Source organism: Prunus persica, chromosome G7, assembly GCF_000346465.2.
Source record: "Prunus persica cultivar Lovell chromosome G7, Prunus_persica_NCBIv2, whole genome shotgun sequence".
Taxonomy (NCBI): Eukaryota; Viridiplantae; Streptophyta; class Magnoliopsida; order Rosales; family Rosaceae; genus Prunus; species Prunus persica.
The window spans coordinates 16,830,256-16,854,164 of NC_034015.1; the positions used below are offsets into that span (position 1 = coordinate 16,830,256).

The following is a 23,909-nucleotide window of genomic DNA, read 5'->3' on the forward strand; positions in this document are numbered from 1 at the left end:
GAAGTAAAAACACACTAGACTCGTAATCTGGTAAGGGGTTTGTAGCTCAAGTGGTTAAGAGCACGTACTCATGTATCCTAGATCCCTCTCAAGTTATGGACTTACCTACCGCAACTATACGGAATTTTCACAATATGCCAAACTAGCATGTCATCTGCCAACTTCATAGATTTTCATAAAATGCAACCATAAACCATGAAATGAGCTAAATAGAATTGTATTTATGTAGCAATACCCATATGAAAAATACCACACAAGACTTAGAACAAGTGAAACGGTTCATAACTTATAATAAAAGTCTAGCCATGTGCTTTTGCTACATATATAGTCTTAAGATAAATAGGCATATAATGCAAATTATATCATAAGTTATCAGGCAGAAGCAGAAGCAGCAGCAACGTGCTTTGCTATAGTCTGCTGCAGCTCGTCTTTCTTTGCTCCCACCACTTTGTCCACTATCTTCCCTTCTTTCAGGAACATGAATGTTGGCATTGCCTCTACGGCCCAGTCTTGAGCCACAGACTAGCAACATAAAAAAACAAAAACAAAATTCACTTGCAAATGAGTTTATTCTAAAATAAGTTTTACTTCTAGAAAGAGAGATTTTCATTTTATTTTTGTATGTTACCTTCAACTCATCCACATCAACCTTTACGAATATGACATTTGGCAGTTTCTTAGCCAACTCTGCCAGGAAAGGTGCGATGAAGCGGCATGGTCCACACCATGAAGCAGTGAAATCAATGACCATCTGCATTTGATTGAAGATCTCAGAACATGAGAAAGAAGTAAAAGAATACAATACAACTTTACTGTGAGAAAAATGTGAATAGTAAAACAAAAGCCTTATCCCTCCATTAATTACAGATGCGCATGTATATAATATAATACTTTCTGACATTAAAAAACACTTTTGACAGCTTTTAGTAGAAAAATATAGATGTGCCTTATTCTTTAAAGAAGCATATGCTATGTGCTTCAATTTCTTATAAAAATTTCAACGTTTTTATAATAAAAGCACTATAAGTAAAAGTGCTTTATAAAAAAACTTGACGGTACAAGAAGTATTTGTCGGTACCAAAATGAAAAAGTAACAGGAAGGTCAAAATAAAAAAACAGAGAACGACTTTAAGTCGGAGAGACAACATGATGTAGTTCCACCAATATACCCTTATCAAGATAAGGAGCACAAAGAAGTCGTTTTCAACCTAGGATTCTTAGAGTTACAGACGTAGCAAACGCAATAAATGTGGTAGGAAAATGTTATATTTGAGCTGGAATATTCTTTTAAGATTGAAGAATGAACACATATGCCCCTTGGCTGTTTGTTTCCTCCAGATAATAAAAAAGCTAAAAGAAAACTTGTGCGTCTACTAACTCAGAAAAATTTGTATAAAATAGGAATAACACTGTTTTGCTATTATAATGTCACGTAAAAAAGTTTTCACGCATAGCATACCGTGATTACCCGAAAATAACAAAGCTATCCTGTTTCATCTAAGTGTTTCTCCTAAGAACTTGTTATATGATCAAATAAAGGACACACTAAAGGGTGGAGTGGAGTCGAACAAAACTTAACAAGAGGTTCCATATTACTTTTAACAAAGGAAACAAAAGACGCTTGAATTTGAACAAATGCTAAATAAACGAAGCCAATTTATTAAACAGCTTTCACCAACATGTTTTCCAAGAACGAATCCAGCTAAGGGCTTCAAAATTTCCATGGAAGAATCACAAAATTCAAAAGAAAATTCCAAATTCAAACAAACAGAACCTCTTTGCCTAAGGTACAGCAGCAATCAGGCTAATTCATTCATGCATGGATTATGTGTGAGAACTAAAAGATAGCTTTGAAAATAAGAAGACAATAGAATTGCTGAACTTAACTTATTATTTATTGACTGAAACATGCTCTTCTTATAAAGGAGAGTACAAACAACTAATTAGCAAATAAAGAGGAACAACTAAAACACGTCTAACAAACTCTATCAACTAGAGGGATTTCTGAAGACCAGGAAAGAAAAACAACTGACTCCTATAAAATAGGAACTAATAATTATTCTGCAGAAAACATAATTAAGATAAATCTCAACATCCTCCCATAAATTGAATGTCATAAGACATCAGTTTAAATAAAACGCATCACAGCTGCTGTTAAACAATATCCTTGGCAGAGCAAATTCCCAACATCTTCCTGAGCTTCAAGAACACTGGCAACTTGAGTACATAAATCTAGACCAAGCGAAACCAACCAAATCTTTTTCTTTTTCATACGAAAAAATAAAACCAAACAAAATCCATTAATCAGATTCATTAAAAGAATTTAACCCAATCACCCAAAACCAGAAACAGCAAACCAAATATATATATGAAAAAAATTGTTTTTTTTTTTTTTGGGTGTGAGCAATTGAATAAAATACCAGCTTCTTGGAGTCGTTGCCCTTCTGGAGCTGCTCGTTCCATGCATCGAGAGTATGGCAACTGACAACTTGTCCCTCCTCTGCTGCCATTATTTTCTCGCTCTCTACAATTTTCTTAAGAAACAAACAGAAAATGCCACACAGAATAAACGCGTCCGCTTTTTTTATGTTGGTTTCGGACTCTCTCACTGGCCTAAATAAGAAAAGGAAAAACCGCAGTTGTTTGTCACTGCCGAATTGGCCTTAGTATTCGGTTGAATTACGAATGTGCCACGATCGATAAGGACGGTGTATAAAAGGAGGTTCCCATGCAACGTAAATGGACGTACGCTAATGCGAGCGTAATGTAGTGCTGCGGTTAGGTGGACGTATTGTGCGCTAGCCAGCCCACAATATGATCCGTGGATCTTTAAATCATAACCGTTGATAGAGTTGACTTCGACTGTTGACTTGCAAGAATCAAGGGCATCCGGTTAGGTATACTCGGACAAACAAGGTATGGTGGTCACCTAATATATCATGTGATTTGATTGTGCTTGATGTGTTGGTATATCTCTAGATTCATTTCATTTCATTGCTATGTAATTTGGACAGCTCTAGAGTCATTTGAATGAACGTAGAAAAAAGAAGTTATGTTCTTATTGTCGCATTGTAGGGTAGGGCAATCCTCAAGCCCACTTGTGACTCCATCATTGTTGTCGGAGGACAAACTAATGATTTAGTGCCTTTCGGGGTGAAATCAAGTGGTGAAGAATGGAGTAATGAGCTTGGATTAGGATAAGTTAATCGTTGGATTCCTTGTAAGGTAACAAACAAAGTAATGGTTTAATTCAATCGAATCAGATTCTCTCATAATTTTAAAAAAAATATCGTTTAATTTTGTAGTAAAGGGCTAATTGGTTAACCGTTTATGTCTAAAATCCAATCTTGATTTGTTGCATGCCATTAAGATTGCTATGTTTTATTAGTAGAATCCGGATTATTTACGGTACATAAATCTCACAAAATATTGAGTATAATAGTGAATCTCCCAATTTGTAAATAGTGTTTATCCTACCAAACATGATTACGTTTTAATGTTGTCAGGTCCGAATGCACGTTTGATTCATTGGAGACTTGCTAATGGAATTCAAATCTTAATTCTCCTACTTACTAATTAACTAATTATTTAAGAAATAATGAGAATGCCAATAAACGTAAACATAGTGACAGAAGCTTTCGATCTGTTGGAGAGACAAAGCGGAGTTTAAATCCAAGAAAGCAACATAAAAGTAGAAACTATAAAGTTTAAAATTGGAACAGCATTCAATTCCTGGATCACATGCCTTCTTAGGAGGAAACAAACACTTAGAAATTAACAGGAAAGATCAGGGGCTATTTAAAATGTACAAAGTAGCTGGCAAATGCCACTGTTGTATACACATGAATCACACATCTCTAGTAACCAAGGCTTCTGTATGACTGACTTCAAATAACAGAAATCTTACAAATGGATCAAACTCTTGAAACAGTAAGTACCAAGAAGAAACCATCCAACAAGAAAGGCCGTGAAGAATCCTAAGTAAGTTAGGAAGGTTGAACCTGCAAATGCAACTCCAAGACCGAATGCTATTAAAAATGGTAAAAAGGACCGCACCATGGATGCCGTGCTCACCCATTTACCCTTGAGGAAGATCAGAGCTGCAAGGTTCACCACATTCCACCCACCAGAACAAAAGCCTAACCTGTTTAGGTTGTTGGCTACAAAGGAGTGGCAATTGCAGGTAAGAATATTATAAGATCGGTGTTGGAATTCCTGCGTGCCCTTCCGAAGGGCATCATCCCATGTCATTATGTCTCTTCCAGGTTCATCCTGTCTGTATTGATCCTCGCTTTGACACACAGATGGATTGGGAATAGAGTGACACTGCTTTTCAAAATTTTAATGAACACAAATTAAGACAGGAATAGCAGGTGAATACATAAACGAAAATGTTGGACTAAGGGAGCAGCTCCCATCTACTCATTGCACCAGATCAAGGTATATAGGCATGTCCCTGCTCGTGAAGCAGGGTTATAGTAATTGCACACTTCTCCAGTAATGGAACAGGTTTATAAAGGGTAATTACATAGGAGCCAAAATCAGGGTTCAGATATGAAGAGTGCATATACCTTTTCTTTGCTTATTTGGATGTAGCGAGTCGCTGCTCCGAAAGCAAAGTTATCCACACACACAAAATTGGGCCCAGCAAAGTCCAAAATCACACCATCTTCTCTGCATATGCCAATGTGGCCAATGAAAGGAATCAACCATGAAATAACTGGAAGGGGTGTCCACACAATGCAGCATGGAAACCGGGCTCTTCTAGGGTCAATTTGCAGAGTTGGCGAAGCACTTCCATCGATCATCAAGTTGTGCTCAGGGCTTGCACTTGTTTCCATTGCCAAAATTGGAAGCTGCTGAGTTGCCTCAAAAACATTAGATACTTTTCACAAATCTGGCTCGGAATGCAAAGGTGCTTCCAAAATAAAAGGCACCAAGTTCACTTACACAGAGAATTTACAAATGCATTGTCCAAAAGATAAAAAGAAATGCTTTCTTTCCCAAACAGAACACAATATTTTCCAACAAGCAGCATATTTCAGAAGATCATCAAACAAATTGCAACCAAATATTATGACACATTATGAACTCTAATTAAATTCAGGAAAAGCTATTATCAAAAAATCATTAACAGTAGAGATTGCCCCATTATCAAATTGTAGTAATCTATTTTCTCCTATGTAAAATGGCATGCGGTCAAAGATAACTCTTACAATTAACTCCTCTTGTTCAAAAAAGAGATTTTCCATTATTCCAACAAGGTTATGGGACACGGTAATGCCATAATATCTTCGTTGGTTTGGAAATCGCCTACTATCATAAGGGTAAGATCCAAAAGAAATTTCTTCACCATATCACAAAAATGTTCAAAAAATTATTTATTCGGGGAGCAAACATAAATTCAGAAGCTAGTCAACTGTTCCTTCCTTATCCTGGTCTGCTATATTCATCTAGTTTTGGAACACACACACACACGATTAGCATTTATTAACTCCAATTCAACATCTTTAATTGCATTTCTAGCTAACTTAAACCATAAAAATACTTTGAGGCATCACCCAACTGCCTACATGTTTTGCTTTTACCCTAAATTAGATACCCAATAAGAGAAACTGTCAGGAAAACTTCAGGGGTTGAAGAAACCGTAGCTAAAAGCAAAAAGAGTATCACAACACAAATCTTAGAGACAGAGGAAGAGAACCAGAGTACCTTTGAATGGCAATGGAATTGTCGTCAAGAAAATGAGCCCAGCAGCACCCAGCGATGCTTCAAGCTTCAAACCAAATCAGACAATGCGTGTTTTTGGTGCTTTTGGTATGTTTGGTTAGTGGGTTAGTAAGTATGGCCCTCACCAACCGGCCCAAGCCCAAGCTACCCTCTTTCGCCTCCAAAACGGTGCGTTTTGTCCTGCTGGGGAGCATGCCAAAAAAAGAAGTGAAGCTCCTCTACTGTGAAAGCGAGAGCCTTCGAAATGGCGCCTAAAAGAGAGAAGGAAGCCATCCCTGTTGTGGAGCTAGACAGCGACGACGATAACGGTGCCGGAGTCGGAGCACCGAACCAGAACAACAATGCCTCGTCGACCGGAGCACCGCCGCAAGCCACACCTCAACCGCAGCAACAGCCCTTGGCTCCCAACTGTCAAACCCTAGACTCTCGTAGTTTCTGGAAAGCCGGCGACTATGCCGTGGGACCCACCGCCAGGCCCTATATTTCCCAAGGGCAGCTGGAGCATGCCCGGGTCCATCCCAAGTTTCTTCATTCCAATGCTACTTCGCATAAATGGGCTTTTGGCGGTAAGCTCTTCTTCCTCTTTACATGTTTAGCGAAATTGGGTTTCTTCCTAACTTTCAATTAATTCAGTCAATTTTCTTTCTGCTTATTTGTTTTTTGTTTGCAGCCATTGCTGAGCTATTGGACAATGCTGTTGATGAGGTGAGCTTTAGCTTATGCTGTTATGCCTTTCTATATGTGTTATGCACCCAAAAGTGAAGGAAAAGGAAAGTAAGACACTAAATCCTTCTTCTTCTTTTTTTCTCTACCTTAATAAAGGTACAAAATGGTGCAACTTTTGTGAGAGTTGATAAAATTGATGTTGTGAAAGATAACTCCCCAGCCTTACTTTTCCAAGGTATGGCTTCAATTGTTAAGTTTATTAATTTGTGGTTGATATGTGATTTCTTAAACAGTAAAGAAAAATTGCAAATGGTGATGCTTTCTGTGCAGATGATGGTGGGGGAATGGATCCTGAAGGTATGCGCAAATGCATGAGCTTGGGTTATTCTACTAAAAAGGCAAACACGACTATTGGGCAATGTAATTATACCGATCTTCTTGTTTCATTAGCTGTTGGCTTGATTTGTCAGTATATCATTTGCACAGTTATGTGATTCTGTATGTTTATTTTCAACGATGTCATTTTTGTTGGACTATTTTTCAAGGAGTTGCATGTATAGCTAGGTTTTAGAATTTGTTTTGTTTATGCTAAAGAAATATTTGCAAGCGTTTGCATGTTTTTGTTCATCTTGCCGTCTGACAGCTTTTACATTTCAGATGGTAATGGATTCAAGACAAGTACCATGCGGCTAGGTGCTGATGTCATTGTTTTCAGCCGTGCAATTCGCGCAGGGTATTATTAATTTCTTTTTCTTTTTAATTTACTTTCCTGTCAAACTAGCTGAGGCAATCAACTCCCACCCTTTACCATATTTCTTTTCCACTACATCCACACACATTTACAACCATATGCACAAATATGGTTGATTAACACGAACAACCTCATGAAACTAAAGGTTCCGACTTGAAGCTACGATTTAAACCTAATGGTTGTGTATGCATTTAGCTTGGATTTGTGTGATTTTTCCAAAATTTTCATTGATTGATATATGCGCACTCATGTGGGATAGTATATTCTTTTTCGCTAATTATTTTATCTTGACATAAATAAAATTTCCGCTTGCAGAATTGAGTTTAAAAATTCAATGTTATGACTTACTTTCCCCTTACACCTGTCTTTTAGCAAAGCTACCCAGAGTGTTGGTCTTTTATCTTATACGTTCCTCCGGAGAACTGGACAGGATGATGTTATTGTTCCAATGGTATTGTTTGGCCCGTTAACATCAAGCTTCTCTTTTCCTCCTTGAGACTTTGCAGTGAAATCCGTATACACAATTAACACTTCAGTTTTATTTGTATTGCAGATTGATTTTGACATCTCTGGAAACTGGGTTGAACCAATAACTTATGGCTCGCAGGATGACTGGACTTCTAATTTGAAAACAATCCTAGAATGGTCTCCCTTTGCATCAAAGGAGGATCTCATGCTACAGGTTATTTGATTTGAGTCTTCTTACAGAAATATCATCATCTACCTAAGTTTATTAACTTAAAAGCAACTGTTTGACAGAAGTTGTACATTGGTAGTATCTGCTTTCAGATGGTTGTTACCTAGTTGGAAGGGGTTGTGTGGATATGTTACAGATTTATCATGCATGAGATGCCCTTGCTTTCAGTCTTCATGTTTCCTTAAGCTATTAGAACAAAGAGTTTGTATTGGTACATGGATTTGAACAATCCCATTGTGGTGTTGCAGGCAGAAACATATGCTCGGTTTGCCCTTACTTTGATATCCTTTGAGAAATAGAGAAATAGGTTTTAATATCTGAAGTTCCTAAGGCCACCCAGTTAGTGCCTGCACTGACTTTTTCCAGCATGCCATGATGCCTTCAGCTATCACATTTCTACAACCACAGTAGTGGATATACAGGCTGCCCTTTTTTTAAAACCGAATGTACAGGCTCTGATTACTGCATGCACTACTTACTATTTTATAGGTTGCCGTCAACATATGTTGTTCCCTGACTAGTTTTTGTTCTTGTTCTTGTTTTTATAATTTCTATTTTCCAGTTTGAGGAAATTGGAGCCCATGGAACAAGAATAGTTATATACAATTTGTGGCTAAATGATGAAGGAATATATGAACTGAGTTTTGATGATGATGATGAGGTATGCCATACTTATTCAGAAGAACGTAAATTGTAAAAGCTTTCTTAGGGACATATTTTAGCTATATATATTAAGAGCTGTCTTATTATGAATTACTGATTTACTAAAAAATTTCATCTACATGTCTGAACTTCAGAATTTTAACGGAATAACTGAATGATTTAGTGTTCCACATTAACTGGTTAAGTCAACTCAGTTAAACTATGCCCTGATAACCACTAATTGGCTATAATTCTCTTTTTCAGCATTTCTGAAGATGATCCTTTTATCTTATGACTTATTCTACACAATGATGAATATAAAAGTGCTTTGTATGATATTTCAACCCCTTAAAACATGTACGAATGCGAACATACACAAAATTTTTTGTGACATCAAGCATGCAAAGCTTGCAAAAGTATATCATGTTATTTTGATTTTTTTTTTAATGAAAAAGAAACTATCTTTGTGTACAATTTTAATAGATTAATGTTAACAGGGTACTCCATATACTTTATTTCAAAAGTTGGAGGGTGGGAACATATTCATTGATATAGATTAGAGGATCCTAATATTCATAATATTTGTGGTTCTTTTGTTTGATGTAGGATATACGGTTGAGAGATGAAGCTGCCGGTGGAAAGTCAACTAAAGTACAACAAAAAATACAATTCCATATATCTTACCGTATGCGCTATTCATTGAGGGTAACTTATCAAAATTTTATGAAATTTCTGTTTTCAGCATTATTGGTTTGACAGACTGAGACGATTCTAATTCAACCATATTCTTTTGGTCAGGCATATGCTTCCATTCTGTACCTCAGAACATTCACGAACTTCAAAATTGTATTAAGGGGAAAACCTATACAGCAATATCATATTAAAGATGACTTGAGATATTTAGAAGTTAAAACATACAAGCCTCAGATAACAACATTGAATGAGGTAAGATAAAAACATCAATCCTTATCTAGTGATCTTTCCTTTTCCCTGCAATAATCTTCTTGAGCTCTGAAGTTTTCTTGAGGTTTTGAAGAAGTAATCTCAAGTGTATGAAAAAAAGTCACTGTGGAAGTTCTATAGTTTGAAAAAACGAAGAGAGTAGATTTTAAAATCTTGATTTCGTTGTTTAAGGTTATAGTGGAAACAACCATTGGATTCATAAAGGAGGCGCCTGATCTTGGAGTTACTGGATTCAACCTGTACCATAAAAATCGCCTCATCAGGGTATGTTTTGATAATGCTGAAGTGCACTTTCTATGTATTTGATTTTTACGTTGCTTTTGCTGTGAATTAATATATCTCGTATGGATGTTGAAGATCAGAATTTAATTTTTAGTCACACAGCGTTCTGAACTTCGGTTGATTATTTTGATCCCTGTACAGCTGAGTTCTTCCATGAAAGTTTATGGGATTCCAAGTTGGTTACATGATAAGGATGAGCATTGTGTAATTGTGGGCCAGTAATTCCAATTAGTTTACTAAGGCAGTGAGTTTGTTTACATTGTTGCAGCCCTTTTGGAAAGTCACAGCTGATGGTTCTTCGAAAGGGAACGGTGTTGTTGGTATCATTCTTTAACTCTGTATTCTCACTTAGATATGTTCTGGATGTATTCATTTACTTAATTTTATTAATGTACATATTACAGGAATTCTTGAAGCAAATTTTATAGAGCCAGCACATGATAAGCAGGATTTTGAAAGATCTTCATTGTTTTTCCGTCTTGAAACTAGGCTGAAACAAATGGTAAATGAGTACTGGTGAGTTACTTTAACTTGCAATTTACAGGCAACGTTTTGCCCATAAGGGTAGGGAATCTAGGGATAGCATTTTAGCTGCTCCAATCCACACTCTTGTCGTTTCAGTGTTGAGGATGTTTGGTCCTAATAGAAAAAAGAAAAAGAAACTGGTGGTAAGTTACTTCCATTAAAAAGGTGCAAAAGGGTTTATATCATAGGCACACGGGGGGGTGTACGTAAGAAAGACCAGGCATAAAAGAGAAGTAAACAATACTAAATCCAAAAATAAAAATGAAAATTGCATACTTCTTTATCCATTATAAAGTGGTCTCAGGGAAGAAGCTTCCACTCCATGAGTTGGTGCTTGATGCCACTGAAGGTCTAGACATTCATAAAAGTTAAAACGAGTGCACCATAGAAGCAAACTTTGGTCTCCATTTTAGATTCCAAGCATTTTTCCCTTGGCATTTATAGATGAATGGAATATTAGGTGTGCTATCTAGTAGTATACATTTATGCATCAGAAGGGTTTCTCTCATGAAATATGTCAATGTACTATCAATCGCTCTACTAGTGTCCGTTTATGCTTTCCATACATCCTTCTCTCATACACAAACACACATGGTTTGGTGTACTTTAGTTTGATGTGTTTTTCCAACACAGAATGATGTATTTTTACACTGGTCTGAGTTGTGGAAATTGTTCTGGACAAGACAGGAAAACCAATTGTCACTTTGTGGGATATCAGCCCATTGGTGCACGCAACCTTCAGAAGGATCAGACTTTTAAACCTTCTGTTGGAGTTACACCAAAAGATATGCATCTGGATCAAACTATGGCTGGCCTTTCTGCTAATGTCCTTCAAAATGATTCGCGAACTGTAAGTGATTTCTGGTTTGCTTCTTAGCACTGTTATCCCAATCTATTTAGTATAGTTGACAGCTAGCACATGCAGGTTAGGAACATTCTTGGTTAAACTCCTTACCGTGGATGTCCAAATGGCTGAGGAGTTATGTTGAGTTTGCTGACAGTCTGGTCACTAGCTTCGGTGTCTTAAATGTTTGCAGTGTTCATTTTTCCTATGACTATCATATGTTGTTATGTATTGCAATGTGCAGGGATTAGTTCTAACTTGAAAAATCTTATTTGTCAGTAACTAACCAATAATCACCTGAAATGCTTAACTGTGAATATTTTGACTCAGCCACTTGAAGTTTTAGGAGAACATTGTATCAGCAGGTTCACCACATTCGTTATAAAATAAAAAAATGTTGTCTTGTGTACGATGGTTTCTAAGGGAATGGGCCACAATGGATCCTCTATTTCTCTGTATCATTGCCTTAGTTTTCTTTTTGGTTGAAGTATTCTTACATTGTTGAATGCAAATGCAGAAGTCATCGGAAGTAGTGACGTCTGCCGACAATAGAGAGCCCATGTCAGTTGATGAGATATGTGAAGAGAATATACAACTTTTCATGAGGTATCATTTTAATTTTATATTCGATAAATAGGCTGGAATTCATTTGTAGATCCTTGTTATGAACACCTCTAGGTTCAAGTACCAGACATTAGTTGGGGGTAGGGCTAGAATTCACATGCCATATGATGTGGCTCTTTATGATTTTGTTGAGTTGAACCCAACAAAACCCTTTTGCTACAGGTGTGAGGCACAGGTGCAGAAGGAGACTGAGTTGAGGCAGACGGTATGTATAAACTCGTATCCAAATGACATCTTTGATTCATACTTACATCACTTCAACTTACTGCCTGAGTTACTTGAATAATGGGATACTGAGTTTTGCCTTTTGTTTCTGGAATGAAACAGATTGAAAACCTAGAGAAGGAATTGGAGATGGCCAAAAGGAAGAGCGCTCAACTTGCTTCATATTTAGAGACAAAGAGGAAGCAAAAGATAATGAAACAACCTACCGAAACGGTTTGATAAAATCTTAGAACTACATTCTGAACCGGTCACTGCAACTAGACCAACGTTGAAGAGATCCACCTGCTGACACTTCTTCTGAATTTGTATAGACCGTAGCTATAGATCACATGTTTTTGTGCTTTTGGACAGCGCTTCACAGGCCTACTCCACCTTAGTTCGGGATATAATTTGAAGAATGCTTAATACTACGAAAGAATGTACATGAACGTATGTAATGAAATGTGAAAAAATGAATGCAACTCTTTGGAAGCCTCATTTGTTACAGTGCTAGCTCATTTACACAATTTGTTGCCCTAGTTTTCTCCCTCGAGATTACTGCAGATTAATGTCATGGGTGCAAAGTGGCGGATACACTGTCCTAAATACTTTTAGTACTATAATAATATAGACTATGACTGGATTATAATTTTTTTTTTTTTTTGGGTGTGGAAAAAAGGGAATAAAAACAGGACTTCGGGTTCAGTGAGCTAGAAGTCCCTAATCAGAATGGTGATGGCTTTTCTTTCAAGTAGTCCCTAAACTCGCATGCTTTGCGGTGTGCGAAGACCAGCAATAGCTTGTAAAGAGATCTCTGGCGGTTCAGGTCCTTCTAGCCCTTCAAGCCCCATTCTTCCCTTTGTCCCTCTTCCTTTTCACCTGGTCAAGCCCCCTCAACCAGAAAGAATTTAGGGGTCGTTTGGTATCCTATTCAAATAGGGAATTCAAAAACTTTGATTTTTCTTAAAAACAAGGAGTTTTTAAATCTATTTTTAAGATTCAAAAATTTGTTTGGTATGCAATTTGAAAACTGTTTTCAAATCTTAAAAAATTTGAGAACTCGTGGGTTGTTAGAAAAAAACTGAAAAAACAAATATTTTTTGTTTTTAATAATTGGGGTGTTTTTTTAGTTGTTCTTGAGTTTGAGTTTAAAAATAGGACTACCAAACAGGTTTTCTTTGTTTTGGATTCAAGCCCTTCAAGCCCCATTTTTGAGTTTAAAAAGTTGGATTCAAGTTGAATACCAAACAGGCCCTTATCTTCCTTCCGTAGGATGGAACTTCTCCTTGCAAATAGAGTATAGCACAAGAAGCCACAATTTCGCTTCGACTCTGCGGTTGGCCTGGACTACCTTATTAGCATGAGAAGTAGGGTGGACTAGGGCCATCAGATCGATTAATACCTTGTCTAGCTAACACTTTTGACTCTTAATCCTCTATTTGGATGAAGGAATTGAAAATTGTATAGAATTCTTAAATGACGAAATTTAGATCTCCATCGTTTAAATTTTTGACAATTAATAATATCAGTGTTTGAATTTATATATGTTGAATTTTGTAAATGATGGAAATTACAGCGTAAAACGAATTCATACTCAATAGAAATTGCGAAATGATGCATTTTTGACGGAAATTTAACTCATGAATCTTGATCCCTAATTTCTATGTTTTTTTCCGCACGTCATCTAATAAGTTCCATGCTTGACAAACAATAAAAATATCAATTTCCTCTCTTCAATTCCCTACTCTTAGCTAAATCCTTAGTTATTTTTCTCCATCTAAACATACAAATTGGCGATGAGCAAAAATGTAATTTGAAAAAAAGAAAGAAATGGTGACGTGTACTACCGTTGCAGTAGTCTATTGCCTTTACGAACGTGGCAAAAGCCAAAGAGAGAGGAAGGGGTTTCGGAAGTCAGAACGCTGTCGTCCGAAAACTGGAGGTAAAATCTAGCCGAAAGTAACGGCCTCACAGTCTCAGAGACCCAGAGGCTCAACTCAACTCTGCAGCTAAGCAAGCACTGTAGCCTCTGCAAAATTGGGTTCTCACTGGACGAGGCTTCAACATGAGGAAGCGAGATTTGGCCATTCTCATGCTCTCTGCTTTCGCCATCTTCTTTTCTCTTCAGGTCAGCTCCCCAAAAACCCTAACAAACCCTTAGCACGAACGAATTTTTCATTCTTTTTAATCGAATTGAATTGTTTCTTATTGGCTTTGTTTTTGGAATTTCAGCACGAGGGTGATTTCTCGTTCAGAGAGGCATGGATGCATCTCTCCGATGACTACCCCATCAAGTACGAAGCCGACCGTCTCCCTCCGCCGATCGTCGCCGATCTCAACGGTGACGGCAAGAAAGAAGTCCTCGTGGCCACCCACGATGCCAAAATCCAGGTCTTCCTCTCACTCTTTCACTTCATTTTCATGTTAGCTTTCTTTTAATAACAAGCAGTGTTGTTGCTTACTTGTTGGCTATGGTTGGGGGTTTTGTGTTATTGTTATCATTAGGTTTTGGAGCCTCATAGTAGGCGTGTGGATGAAGGATTCAGTAATGCTCGCGTGCTTGCGGAGGTGAGCCTGTTGCCTGACAAAATCCGCATCTCCTCCGGCAGACGCCCCGTGGCAATGGCTACCGGGGTTATCGACAAGCTCAGACCCGGACAAAGACCCAGGCAGGTTTTGGTGGTTGTTACGTCGGGTTGGTCTGTCATGTGCTTCGATTCCAACCTCAAAAAGCTCTGGGAAGTCAATTTGCAGGTTTGTGGCAAGTTTCAATTTTGTTCACGCCTTTCTTGGAAAATGGTTACTTGGCTCATTAGCTACAAGTGACGTAATGGTCCTATTTGTTTTAATTCACATTCTTGTTCTTATTGGCATTTCTACAGGAGGATTTTCCACATAATGCTCATCATAGGGAGATTGCCATCTCCATAAGCAATTACACCTTGAGGCATGGGGATACAGGATTGGTGATTGTTGGTGGAAGGATGGAAATGCAGCCTCATGTATGTTTTTTGTTGTATTTATGTCAACTTTGTTTACATTTATTCTGAGTTGACAAATCAGACTTCAATTTCTGGTTTTATGGAGAAGTAATGGATAAAGCATGTATGATTACAAATTCACCCAACCGCCAAGGTTGTTTACAAAGTTTGCAGGCCATCTTTTTGATTCATAACTTCTAAACAATTCATCGGGTATGATGGCCGAGGCATTATCCACTAACTTTAGAAGTCCTGCATCCAATGTCATCACAAACTTTTAGCATTCCTGCATCTGCATTTTGACCTGTTGATACTGTATTAATGTTTAATCTGATAACTCTAAATGTTTATCATTCCTCAATGCTCTTAGAAATAATTTCTTCTGTGATCTTTAGATTTCCCTGGACCCTTTTGAAGAAATTGGGAGGACAGAGAGAAGTGCTGATCAGCATAGAAGAAATCTAACTGAAAAGGAGGTAAAAGCATTTTTTTGGCTTATGCATGAAAAAATCTTGTATGATTTCATAATTACTCTTTTTGTGGTTAGAGTAGATAATTTGTTTTTCAGTCTTTTGCATTTACTGAAGCATTATAACTTTCTTCATGTAAGGCGTGATGGTGTATATGTTCTCTTTATATTTTGAGCTTCTAAATGGATGAACTATAGAAAGCCAGTAATAACAGCTGGAGTTCTTTTTCTGTTTAGTTATTCATAGTAGAGTTTTGTTTTTTGGTTATTAGTAGTAGAGTGTTTTGATGATTTTTTCTATTTGTCTCAGGCTTCTGAGAATTCAGGAACTGTGGATTTACGCCATTTTGCATTGTTTGCATTTGCTGGTGGCTCTGGAGCAATTCGATGGACCAGAAAGAATGAGGTGCTTTATATTGTTAATTTTTTTTTTCATATGCTTCCTATTTTGGCACTTTTCTGCTTCATGATATGCTAAAAGGATTTCCTTATAAAAAGAAAGTCGCTTTTTCTTGAAGTATTGCTATTTTGGAGGATGACTCTTTTCCCCGTCCTTTTCCATTTTGTGTACAACTTGGGTATCAGTAAGTTTGTCGCAGACTCATTGAAAAACTATTGAAGAGTCCAAATATAGAACTATTAACGTGGGTTGCGTACCATTATAATACTAATCTTCATTGAGCTTTGGTGTGTAGATACTTCAGTACCTTTCCTAGAATTTTATTTCAGTCTATGAACGCATAGAATTGTGCTGCCATTGTAATATATCATCAATTTGTCAAACACTCAAGACATTAACTTTTTAGTGTAGAATGTCCAGAATTTCTCTTGTATAATGTTTAGCAGGTGTAGAAGCAAGAAGCTTTCATCGTAGGGTCTAATTTATGAGCGTTGCTATTACACTACAACCTAGTGTCCACCTCTTATCAATTAGATGATTTATCTTTTGGTTAAGCTTATTGAACTATCTGACTTCTCAAGTAGCTAATTATATCATTTGGTTGTTTAGAATATCGAAGAACATTCTTCAGATGCATCACGGTTAATTCCACAGCATAACTACAAGCTTGATGTTCAGGCTTTGAACAGTCGTCAACCAGGAGAGGTATGTTATTCTGCCATTTTATAAAATGGCATGGTTTACCTGTTTCTGTTGCTCAATGTCGGATGTCTTAATCCCTATACTTATTGTTTTTTGTATAGTAATTTTGTGAAATGGGCCAAACATATAACATGTTTGAGTTCTGACTTGACATGGGCCTGAATGAGCTCTTATGGAAACCTCTCTCTCTCTCTCTCTCTCTCTCTCTCTCTCTCTCTCTCTCTCTCTCTCTCTGTTATTAGTTCCATCTTGTTGCTGTAGTTTCTTATGATTCATTCTTGTTGGGGTCAAATTTCTGATATGTTTTTGTGAGATAAGCTCCCTGATACAGATTAAATTGTAGTTTGAATGTAGGGAATTCAGAGAATCTATCCTTGGAGTTATGCCACATCACTGGGTAGGTTAAAAATACTGTCTTTTACTCGATTCATTGAACTTTCATTCTATTTCTTCTAGATGGCAAGTGATTTTCCAATTTGTGTGCCATCATCAGGATAGAAGAGAAGATACTTTGTTGGAACTTGCAAGGTTCAAGAGGCACAAAAGGAAAATATTGAAGAGAACATCTGGAAAGACTATTAACTACCCTTTCCACAAGCCTGAAGAAAACCATCTTCCTGGAAAAGACTCAACAAAAAAAATTTCTAACTTCATTGGAAAAGCTGCACAGTATGCTGGCTCTGCAAAACCTAATAAGGTGTGACTTGTGAACTACTTATAGGTAGAATTGTTGATTGTCTTTTGAAATGGCTTTTTAACCTGTTTATATTTCTGATGCAGCCATTTCCATATATTCCTACCATAACAAACCACACACAACTTTGGTGGGTTCCTAATGTTGTTGTAGCTCATCAAAAAGAAGGAATAGAAGCTATTCACTTAGCATCTGGTCGCACTTTTTGTAAGGTAAACAAATGCCCGTGCAATTTCCCTCGTAGTGCCATAACCAAAGTGAAATTACACTTGATATAATAGCTGTACATGCCTCTGTTTGGGCAACAAATGGCCAACCGTCTTTCTTTTAAAAAAAATCAATCAATCAATTTTGAGATAATTCACCCTGCTTCAGCTCAGTCCTTTTTTTTTTGTACTTTTTTTTATTGGAAATATTCCTGTGGTTATAGTTCACCACCTTTTGCTTATGTATCTAATACGGACGTACTTCTCTACATTAATATATTCTGCTTAAACTATGTTTATGTTGGGTAATATTTATGTTATATTAGCCTTAGCCAGTAAAATTAAAATTTGTTGATCTCACCAGCTTCATCTTCAAGAGGGTGGCCTTCATGCTGATATAAATGGCGATGGAGTCCTAGATCATGTCCAGGTGCTTATCTCTTTGCTTTCTAGTCTTATATCTCAACTGTAGTTGGTCTTGAACAGCCAAATAAATGAACAAAAGCTGCTCAGTGGATGTTGGAAGTTAATGTCTGTTGAGTTTTGATTACCTACCTCTTCAATTTCCCATTTATTCAGAGGTTCAGTGATGTACAGGGAGCATGCTAAGTAATTTAGGTTACAATAATCCAGCCCTTTCGTGCAATTATATGGATAAAATTTTATCTAAAGCACAATGATATGTATCTTATGATTGGTGACTGCAACCACAAAAAATGCTAGTTTGCATATTAGTTTCCCCTTGCATTATACCTGCACGGTACATGCGTGAACTCTTCATAATTTTGAACGGAGGTGCACCGCAGCAGAAAAGCAAATATGCGTGGGTAACTTTATTTTGCATATGAATTTCAATCAAGTGGTGGCCTTTCCTTTGAATATTACATTTTGTTATTGGCTGAATCCTGGGTGAAAAGCGTGACAGAATATGTTCCTTCTCTTCAGGCTGTAGGGGGAAATGGTGCTGAGCAGACTGTTGCCAGTGGATCCATGGAAGTGCTCCGCCCCTGTTGGGCTGTTGCGACCTCTGGTGTACCTGTACGAGAACAACTATTTAATGCTTCTATATGCCATCATTCCCTTTTTAACTTATTCCAACATGGAGAATATTCAAGAAACTTTGGTCGAACTCATGATTTAGCTTCATTGGAGGTAGCAACTCCCATTCTCATCCCAAGAAGTGATGGCCATAGGCATCGTAAGGGAAGCCATGGTGATGTTGTCTTCTTGACAAATCGTGGTGAGGTATGCATGCTAATCTGGGTCCTTTTAGTCTTCTTCCTCTGGTTATCTTGAGAATGGACCTTTTTTTGGATTATCAGATCAAAATGGTTTTGAATCTAATTTCAATACACGAATCTAAGATTGCACCAAAAAGTTGTTTGGCCTTTATGATTGTCATATCACTCCAAAAGTTGCTAGAACCTTTAAAATGTTGGCATCAAATCGGGGCGTTTTCAGAATGAAATTTCATTGATTATCCAATCTGTCATAATTTATGCTTATTACAAATTCCTTGCATGATGGATTGGGACGATTATATTTTGAGGTGCTCAAATGAATCCCACAGGATTGCTTACATAATTCAGTTGTTAGCCGGCAAGGTGCAGGCTTCTGTTTTCTTATGCTGAGTTGGAATCTTACAAGTGTTGTTTCTCTCAGGTAACATCATACTCCCCTGGGTTGCATGGTCATGGTGCTGTTTGGCAGTGGCAGCTTTCGACGGGTGCTATATGGTCAAATCTTCCATCTCCATCAGGGATGATGGAATCTGGTATAGTGGTACCTACACTGAAGTCATTCTCATTACGAGTCCATGATAATCAACAAGTGATCCTTGCTGCTGGAGAACAAGAGGCTGTCGTGATATCTCCTGGAGGAAGTATTTTAACATCAGTTGACCTTCCAGCACCACCTACACACACCCTGGTCACTGAGGACTTCTCGAACGATGGCCTCACTGATCTTATCATTGTGACCAACACCGGGGTGTACGGGTTCGTACAGACCAGGCAACCAGGCGCCCTCTTCTTCAGCACCCTGGTTGGTTGCCTCATACTTGTAATGGGAGTCGTATTTGTTACCCAACACCTCAACTCCATAAAGGGCAAACCTCGTGCTTCATCTGCTCAGTGAAAGAAGCACTGCTTTCATAATGAATATACTAAACGAATGATTGCCACAGCCCTGAAGAAGCAAAGAGAGTTCATTGATATCTTCCTTTGATGAAGAAAAATCGGCATAAGCCTGACGGAGGGTTGTATCCTTTAGCCTTAAAAACAGCATCTGATTGATGAGCTGCCCTAGACCTGCTCCCCGTGTTCTCAGTCATACTCCTGTAGCAGTTCATTTACTCTTGTTAGCTTTGCATGTAAAAGCCTTATATTTAAACATGGCGGAAGCTTTCAGACTGATCCCGCTTTTTTTCTCTTTCTTTAATATAGAAAATTTTGGTATATAAATTTTACTGTTCTGCCTCCTTTTGCATGTAATTTTTCATAAGCTTACAAATTAAACTTTATATGCTGTATTTCAATCTCTGCTTTTTCTTTTGGTCAAAAAAATTACGTGTATCTATTGGTTCCTAAATTTGTTCTTCGTGCGAGGTTCCAAGTTACTTTTTTTTTTTTTTTTTTTTTTTTCTATTTGCTAAAGAATTCTTGGGTCTCCTTTTGCTTGCCGAAGGGTGCTTGCCAAATGGGTGGGTGCAGCTAAATCATGCCAATCTGGTGAAATTTTAGTAGGTTTCGAAGAAGAAACAGCTACGAACCTTTTTTGGAGAACTTCTTATTAAGAGGGACAATAGTATATTAAACTCACGCACACTACACGGATAATAGGACTTGAACCCATGATCTTTCTTTGGTGAAGTAATTGCTCCAAACCACTATATTAGTGGTCCTTTGCAAACAGCTACAAACTTTAGTACAAAAAATTGTTGAAATAACACTTAGCACAAAAAATGATATACAACGCGATTGGAATTACTGCTGTCATTGATTGATTGAGTGCAACTTAATTCTCTTTGTTTACCCAAAAAAAGAAATAAAAAAGGCATTTCAGTACATATATATATGTCATTATATTGAAATGTTGACATACCTCTCACGACATTCTATTTAAATCCCAAATGGCTTTCACTTTCATGCATGTCATTTCAAAAAGGTCCTCCATATCAATCCATTTCAAAGAGATTTCTTGGAGAAAAGTAAGATATTGCTACAAGAAAATTCCGTGGGGCAGAAAGCTAGTGGGAGGTCTAGGTCTCATTCAAGCACCTTATGACTAAAGTCAATACAAACAAGTATACCCAAGATGCCATTGTTCTTGGATCCAAAACCCGGGGAAAGGTTTTTATTTTTGAATTCTTTTTTAAATATATATTAAATTATAATAAGATGGGTTTAAATTAATTAATTTCTTCAAATTGAGTAGGTGCATGTGTGGTTTTGCAACATGGGTTGTCAACCTAATTTGGAAGGGATAAAATAAAAATATACTACAAGTAACGGTCGAGAGATGAAGCAACCAAAAGAATATTTACTGGTCCATGAAGAGACAATTCATCGCAGATGAACAAGGCTTGGTCTTCCAAAATGTGCCTCAAAAGTCACGGCTTCAACCCCTTTTTACTTGCAGCCTTGTTTTGTGCTGCTGACAGAAGACACACAGGCTTTCGAGTTAATTATGGAAACAACAACAAAACTTAACTTGCACCAATTTGCTCTCTCTCTCTCTCTCTAGTCTCTACTGCTTTCTCAGAAGTTGCAAATAGGGCTCGGGAGGGAGGAAAACAGCTAGTTGAGATGAGAGAGAAGACCAAAGCAAAATTAGCTTTTTTTGCAGCAGAATTGCACTTGTTGAGGGACCACAATAATTCAACAATGGCCCCCAACACACACACACACACACACACACACACACACACATAAAACCACATCATGGCCTTCTTGGGCTCACTCTACTCTACCACCCTAGAGCTGATCAAAATGCATGCCAACCCGCCTGCCTATGATTGCCCTAATACACCATAACAAACCCTAGTGCTCTCTTTGATTGTGCCATGGCTTGGCTTACTAGGGAAATCTAGCCATTTCTGGTGCTTAACTATATTGCTCTATGGGTCTCTAGACATAAATATATATCTTATGTGCAAAGAGAAAATTAAGGGCCAAATAAAACTCAATGCCAAACATTACAAGAACCCTAATAATATGGGTCTGGGTTTTTCTTGCCCATTTATGTACTGACAAAAGTAGCTACGCAAGTGTGTGTATATATATATATACACACACATAGAGAGAGAGAGAGAGAGAGAGAGAGAGAGAGAGAGAGAGAGAGAGCTATTAGCTAGCTGGTCTGGTGGCAAACACAAGTCTGAGATATTCTAGACCGTGATTATGTGATATACAGTAATAAAGCTGTTGGGTTACAGGCTGTTGAAAGCTTTCCTGCTATAGGAGAGAGCTAGCAATGTTTTAGTGGGAGAAATACTTCCCTACCCCGGTTGTATTAATTGTCCCATTCTTCCTATCGCTTTCCTCCTTAGATGTTGTACGCTCTCTCATAATTGTATTGAGAAAATGTGCTATAATAGAGTTGAGAATAATGCAAATGTTGTAGTTGTGATAACATTATTTGATGTGACTCTATCTCATTTGCATAATAATAATATTACATATACAAAACAATATGATTATATTAGAACATACCACCTTGAACGTCAAATTCATTTTGGGGCATATAAAGATAAAGTGAATTAATTAGGCAAAAATGGAGGAATTTAAAAAGGAAGTAGTTGAATGTACGTAGGTCAAGTATTGGAGAAATTATAGGTGCAAATTGGTTTCCCTAATACAAGACAAACTTTCCATTGTATTTGGAAGATAGTAAAGGAAAGTCGCTTGTCAGCGTCTATAGAAAAACTGTGGTCTAAAGCGTGTACAAATACAGCTAGACCGCAGTCGGGCAACAATTTCCATGCATTTGCAAACTATATATAGTTTGAATATCGTTACATTTAATCGGTGCAACTTAGGTCAACTCAACCAAAATCTGAGCTTTTGTTTCTCAACTACACATTTAGATTAGAACTACTTCCACTTGATCAATGTCCTGATTGACAATAACCTACCCATTTACATGACTACAGATTGTATATTTGTACGTCTTTTGACGGAAAACGTAGCATTTTTATGTATCCATATGAATGGTATTTTGTACGAGGATGATATTACCACTCCACTCTACGTAATACTTGCAGCATACATATATGTTAATTAGAATGCAATACCTGTTTTACCATGATAAACACTATGATTAAAGGCGGTGATTGATATTTTTCATGGCAAATCGGCTCCTGAGATTTTTGACAAGATACTTTTAAATAGGAAAGAAACAGTCGATGAAGAAAATGGATGGATACAAACGTTGAAAATTCAATTCCCGACAGGAACTTGCCCGGTTGTCCAGGGAAGGAATATTTATTCTCGATCTTGTGCTGCTCAAGAAAACATGATATTTTGAGTGGAAGTTTTTTTCTTTGGAGCCAAAAAACATGGGCGTCATTCTCATCATTATTTCTGGTAAAAGTAATATCAATTATTTTTGCATTGGGAATGCCTGGCTTTCCCTATTTTATATTATATACTAATGATATATTTTTTTTTTTCACCAAACATAATAATTTGGTTTGGGGTAGTTGGCAAATGCAATTTAAGTATTTTCCTACGGAATCCCAAGAGCAAATTTTTTTTAATTTTCTCTTGGCCAGTCAGTAATTTTTTTTGTTTATTTAAAGAAGAAAAAAGATATATTCCTAGGGAAAGAAGCCACAAAAAAACAGCTGCATCACATGGCGCCACTGTAGTAACACAATTGCTTTATATTCCCAGCCGTAAACATGTCGGAAGAAAAGGCCTTCTGTAATTTACCAGAAAACGTGATGTGATATATTTCTAGTTTCCTGTAAAAGAAGTGCACATAAAATGATATGGTATATCACTCACAGACCTGGTTAATTTCTACAGAAACATCTCAATCAGTTCTCATTCCCATGCATTGACATGGATTAGACCATAGAAATCTCCCTTTGAATCTAAAACTGGCTCTTTCAATCTTCCTATATGTCAACATGATGGAGACTGGATTTGTAACAAGAATGTACCATATTCATTTAGAATCATCACTTAAGAAACGTTCAGTACATGGAAAGGAATTCGCATGAAATCATTTTCCGTATATCTTCTAAGGGATGGGAAATGAACCATTTTTCATGTTTAGCAATATAGAGAAAGTAACTAGAAAATATCATTTTATTTTCTTTCTCGTATTTGATTTGTGCAGAGATTGAAAATAAACTTTGTTTAAACTACCCTTCACTCATCCTATATCTTGATATAATGGACATTGAATTTGTAACAAGGATTACCCTATTCATTTAAAATGATCACTTATTGACCATTGTGAGGGAAAAAAATTACACTAATAACAAGGAGCAAATCAACTGATGAATAACTAAGGGAGGACT

General features: G+C 37.2%; 4 protein-coding genes across 6 annotated transcripts; 2 read left to right on the forward strand and 2 right to left on the reverse strand.

Moving 5' to 3' along the window:
• On the reverse strand, positions 190-2,595 carry LOC18771266 (thioredoxin H-type). Its single transcript, XM_007202704.2, has 3 exons — positions 2,421-2,595; positions 629-751; positions 190-522 (listed from the first exon to the last, which is right to left on the reverse strand). The coding sequence occupies exons 1-3, from the start codon at positions 2,508-2,510 to the stop codon at positions 373-375; spliced, it is 363 nt and encodes a 120-aa protein (XP_007202766.1). The 5' UTR covers positions 2,511-2,595; the 3' UTR covers positions 190-372.
• Positions 3,668-5,811, reverse strand: LOC18769801 (protein RTE1-HOMOLOG). 2 transcript variants are annotated; one of them, XM_007202455.2, is made up of 3 exons: positions 5,713-5,811; positions 4,572-4,856; positions 3,668-4,326 (listed from the first exon to the last, which is right to left on the reverse strand). In XM_007202455.2, exons 2-3 carry the CDS (start codon positions 4,839-4,841, stop codon positions 3,904-3,906), a joined length of 693 nt encoding a protein of 230 aa, XP_007202517.1. In that variant the 5' UTR covers positions 4,842-4,856; positions 5,713-5,811; the 3' UTR covers positions 3,668-3,903. The 2 variants fall into 2 exon arrangements, with proteins under 2 accessions (XP_007202517.1, XP_007202518.1); XM_007202456.2 differs by having other exon boundaries at positions 4,572-4,859; positions 5,713-5,797.
• On the forward strand, positions 5,940-12,435 carry LOC18769579 (protein MICRORCHIDIA 2). 2 transcript variants are annotated; one of them, XM_020569347.1, is made up of 19 exons: positions 5,941-6,296; positions 6,401-6,435; positions 6,553-6,631; positions 6,727-6,816; positions 7,054-7,129; positions 7,520-7,598; positions 7,701-7,829; positions 8,093-8,109; positions 8,230-8,290; positions 8,407-8,505; positions 9,093-9,191; positions 9,285-9,431; positions 9,621-9,713; positions 10,000-10,051; positions 10,136-10,247; positions 10,944-11,106; positions 11,618-11,706; positions 11,887-11,929; positions 12,052-12,435. In XM_020569347.1, exons 1-19 carry the CDS (start codon positions 5,975-5,977, stop codon positions 12,166-12,168), a joined length of 1,902 nt encoding a protein of 633 aa, XP_020424936.1. In that variant the 5' UTR covers positions 5,941-5,974; the 3' UTR covers positions 12,169-12,435. The 2 variants fall into 2 exon arrangements, with proteins under 2 accessions (XP_007204594.1, XP_020424936.1); XM_007204532.2 differs by lacking the exons at positions 8,093-8,109; positions 8,230-8,290 and having other exon boundaries at positions 5,940-6,296.
• Positions 13,756-19,916, forward strand: LOC18771605. The gene is made up of 13 exons (XM_007204562.2): positions 13,756-14,056; positions 14,161-14,319; positions 14,434-14,682; positions 14,811-14,930; positions 15,305-15,385; positions 15,689-15,784; positions 16,388-16,483; positions 16,824-16,877; positions 16,974-17,177; positions 17,261-17,386; positions 17,745-17,810; positions 18,326-18,625; positions 19,043-19,916. The coding sequence occupies exons 1-13, from the start codon at positions 13,994-13,996 to the stop codon at positions 19,514-19,516; spliced, it is 2,088 nt and encodes a 695-aa protein (XP_007204624.1). The 5' UTR covers positions 13,756-13,993; the 3' UTR covers positions 19,517-19,916.

Bases quoted from the DNA above. Each gene is read 5' to 3' on its own strand.
- LOC18769801 (XM_007202455.2), bottom strand. From the start codon at position 4,841: ATGGAAACAAGTGCAAGCCCTGAGCACAACTTGATGATCGATGGAAGT. The intron at 4,327-4,571 runs GTATATGCACTC...TTTGAAAAGCAG, and splicing joins TCCAAATAAGCAAAGAAAAG to TGTCACTCTATTCCCAATCC.
- LOC18771266 (XM_007202704.2), bottom strand. From the start codon at position 2,510: ATGGCAGCAGAGGAGGGACAAGTTGTCAGTTGCCATACTCTCGATGCA. The intron at 752-2,420 runs GTATTTTATTCA...AATCAAATGCAG, and splicing joins GCAACGACTCCAAGAAGCTG to ATGGTCATTGATTTCACTGC. The intron at 523-628 runs GTAACATACAAA...TTATGTTGCTAG, and splicing joins TTGATGTGGATGAGTTGAAG to TCTGTGGCTCAAGACTGGGC.
- LOC18771605 (XM_007204562.2), top strand. From the start codon at position 13,994: ATGAGGAAGCGAGATTTGGCCATTCTCATGCTCTCTGCTTTCGCCATC. The intron at 14,320-14,433 runs GTCTTCCTCTCA...TGTTATCATTAG, and splicing joins CCCACGATGCCAAAATCCAG to GTTTTGGAGCCTCATAGTAG. The intron at 15,785-16,387 runs GTGCTTTATATT...TTGGTTGTTTAG, and splicing joins GATGGACCAGAAAGAATGAG to AATATCGAAGAACATTCTTC.
- LOC18769579 (XM_020569347.1), top strand. From the start codon at position 5,975: ATGGCGCCTAAAAGAGAGAAGGAAGCCATCCCTGTTGTGGAGCTAGAC. The intron at 6,436-6,552 runs GTGAGCTTTAGC...ACCTTAATAAAG, and splicing joins TGGACAATGCTGTTGATGAG to GTACAAAATGGTGCAACTTT. The intron at 11,107-11,617 runs GTAAGTGATTTC...ATGCAAATGCAG, and splicing joins TTCAAAATGATTCGCGAACT to AAGTCATCGGAAGTAGTGAC.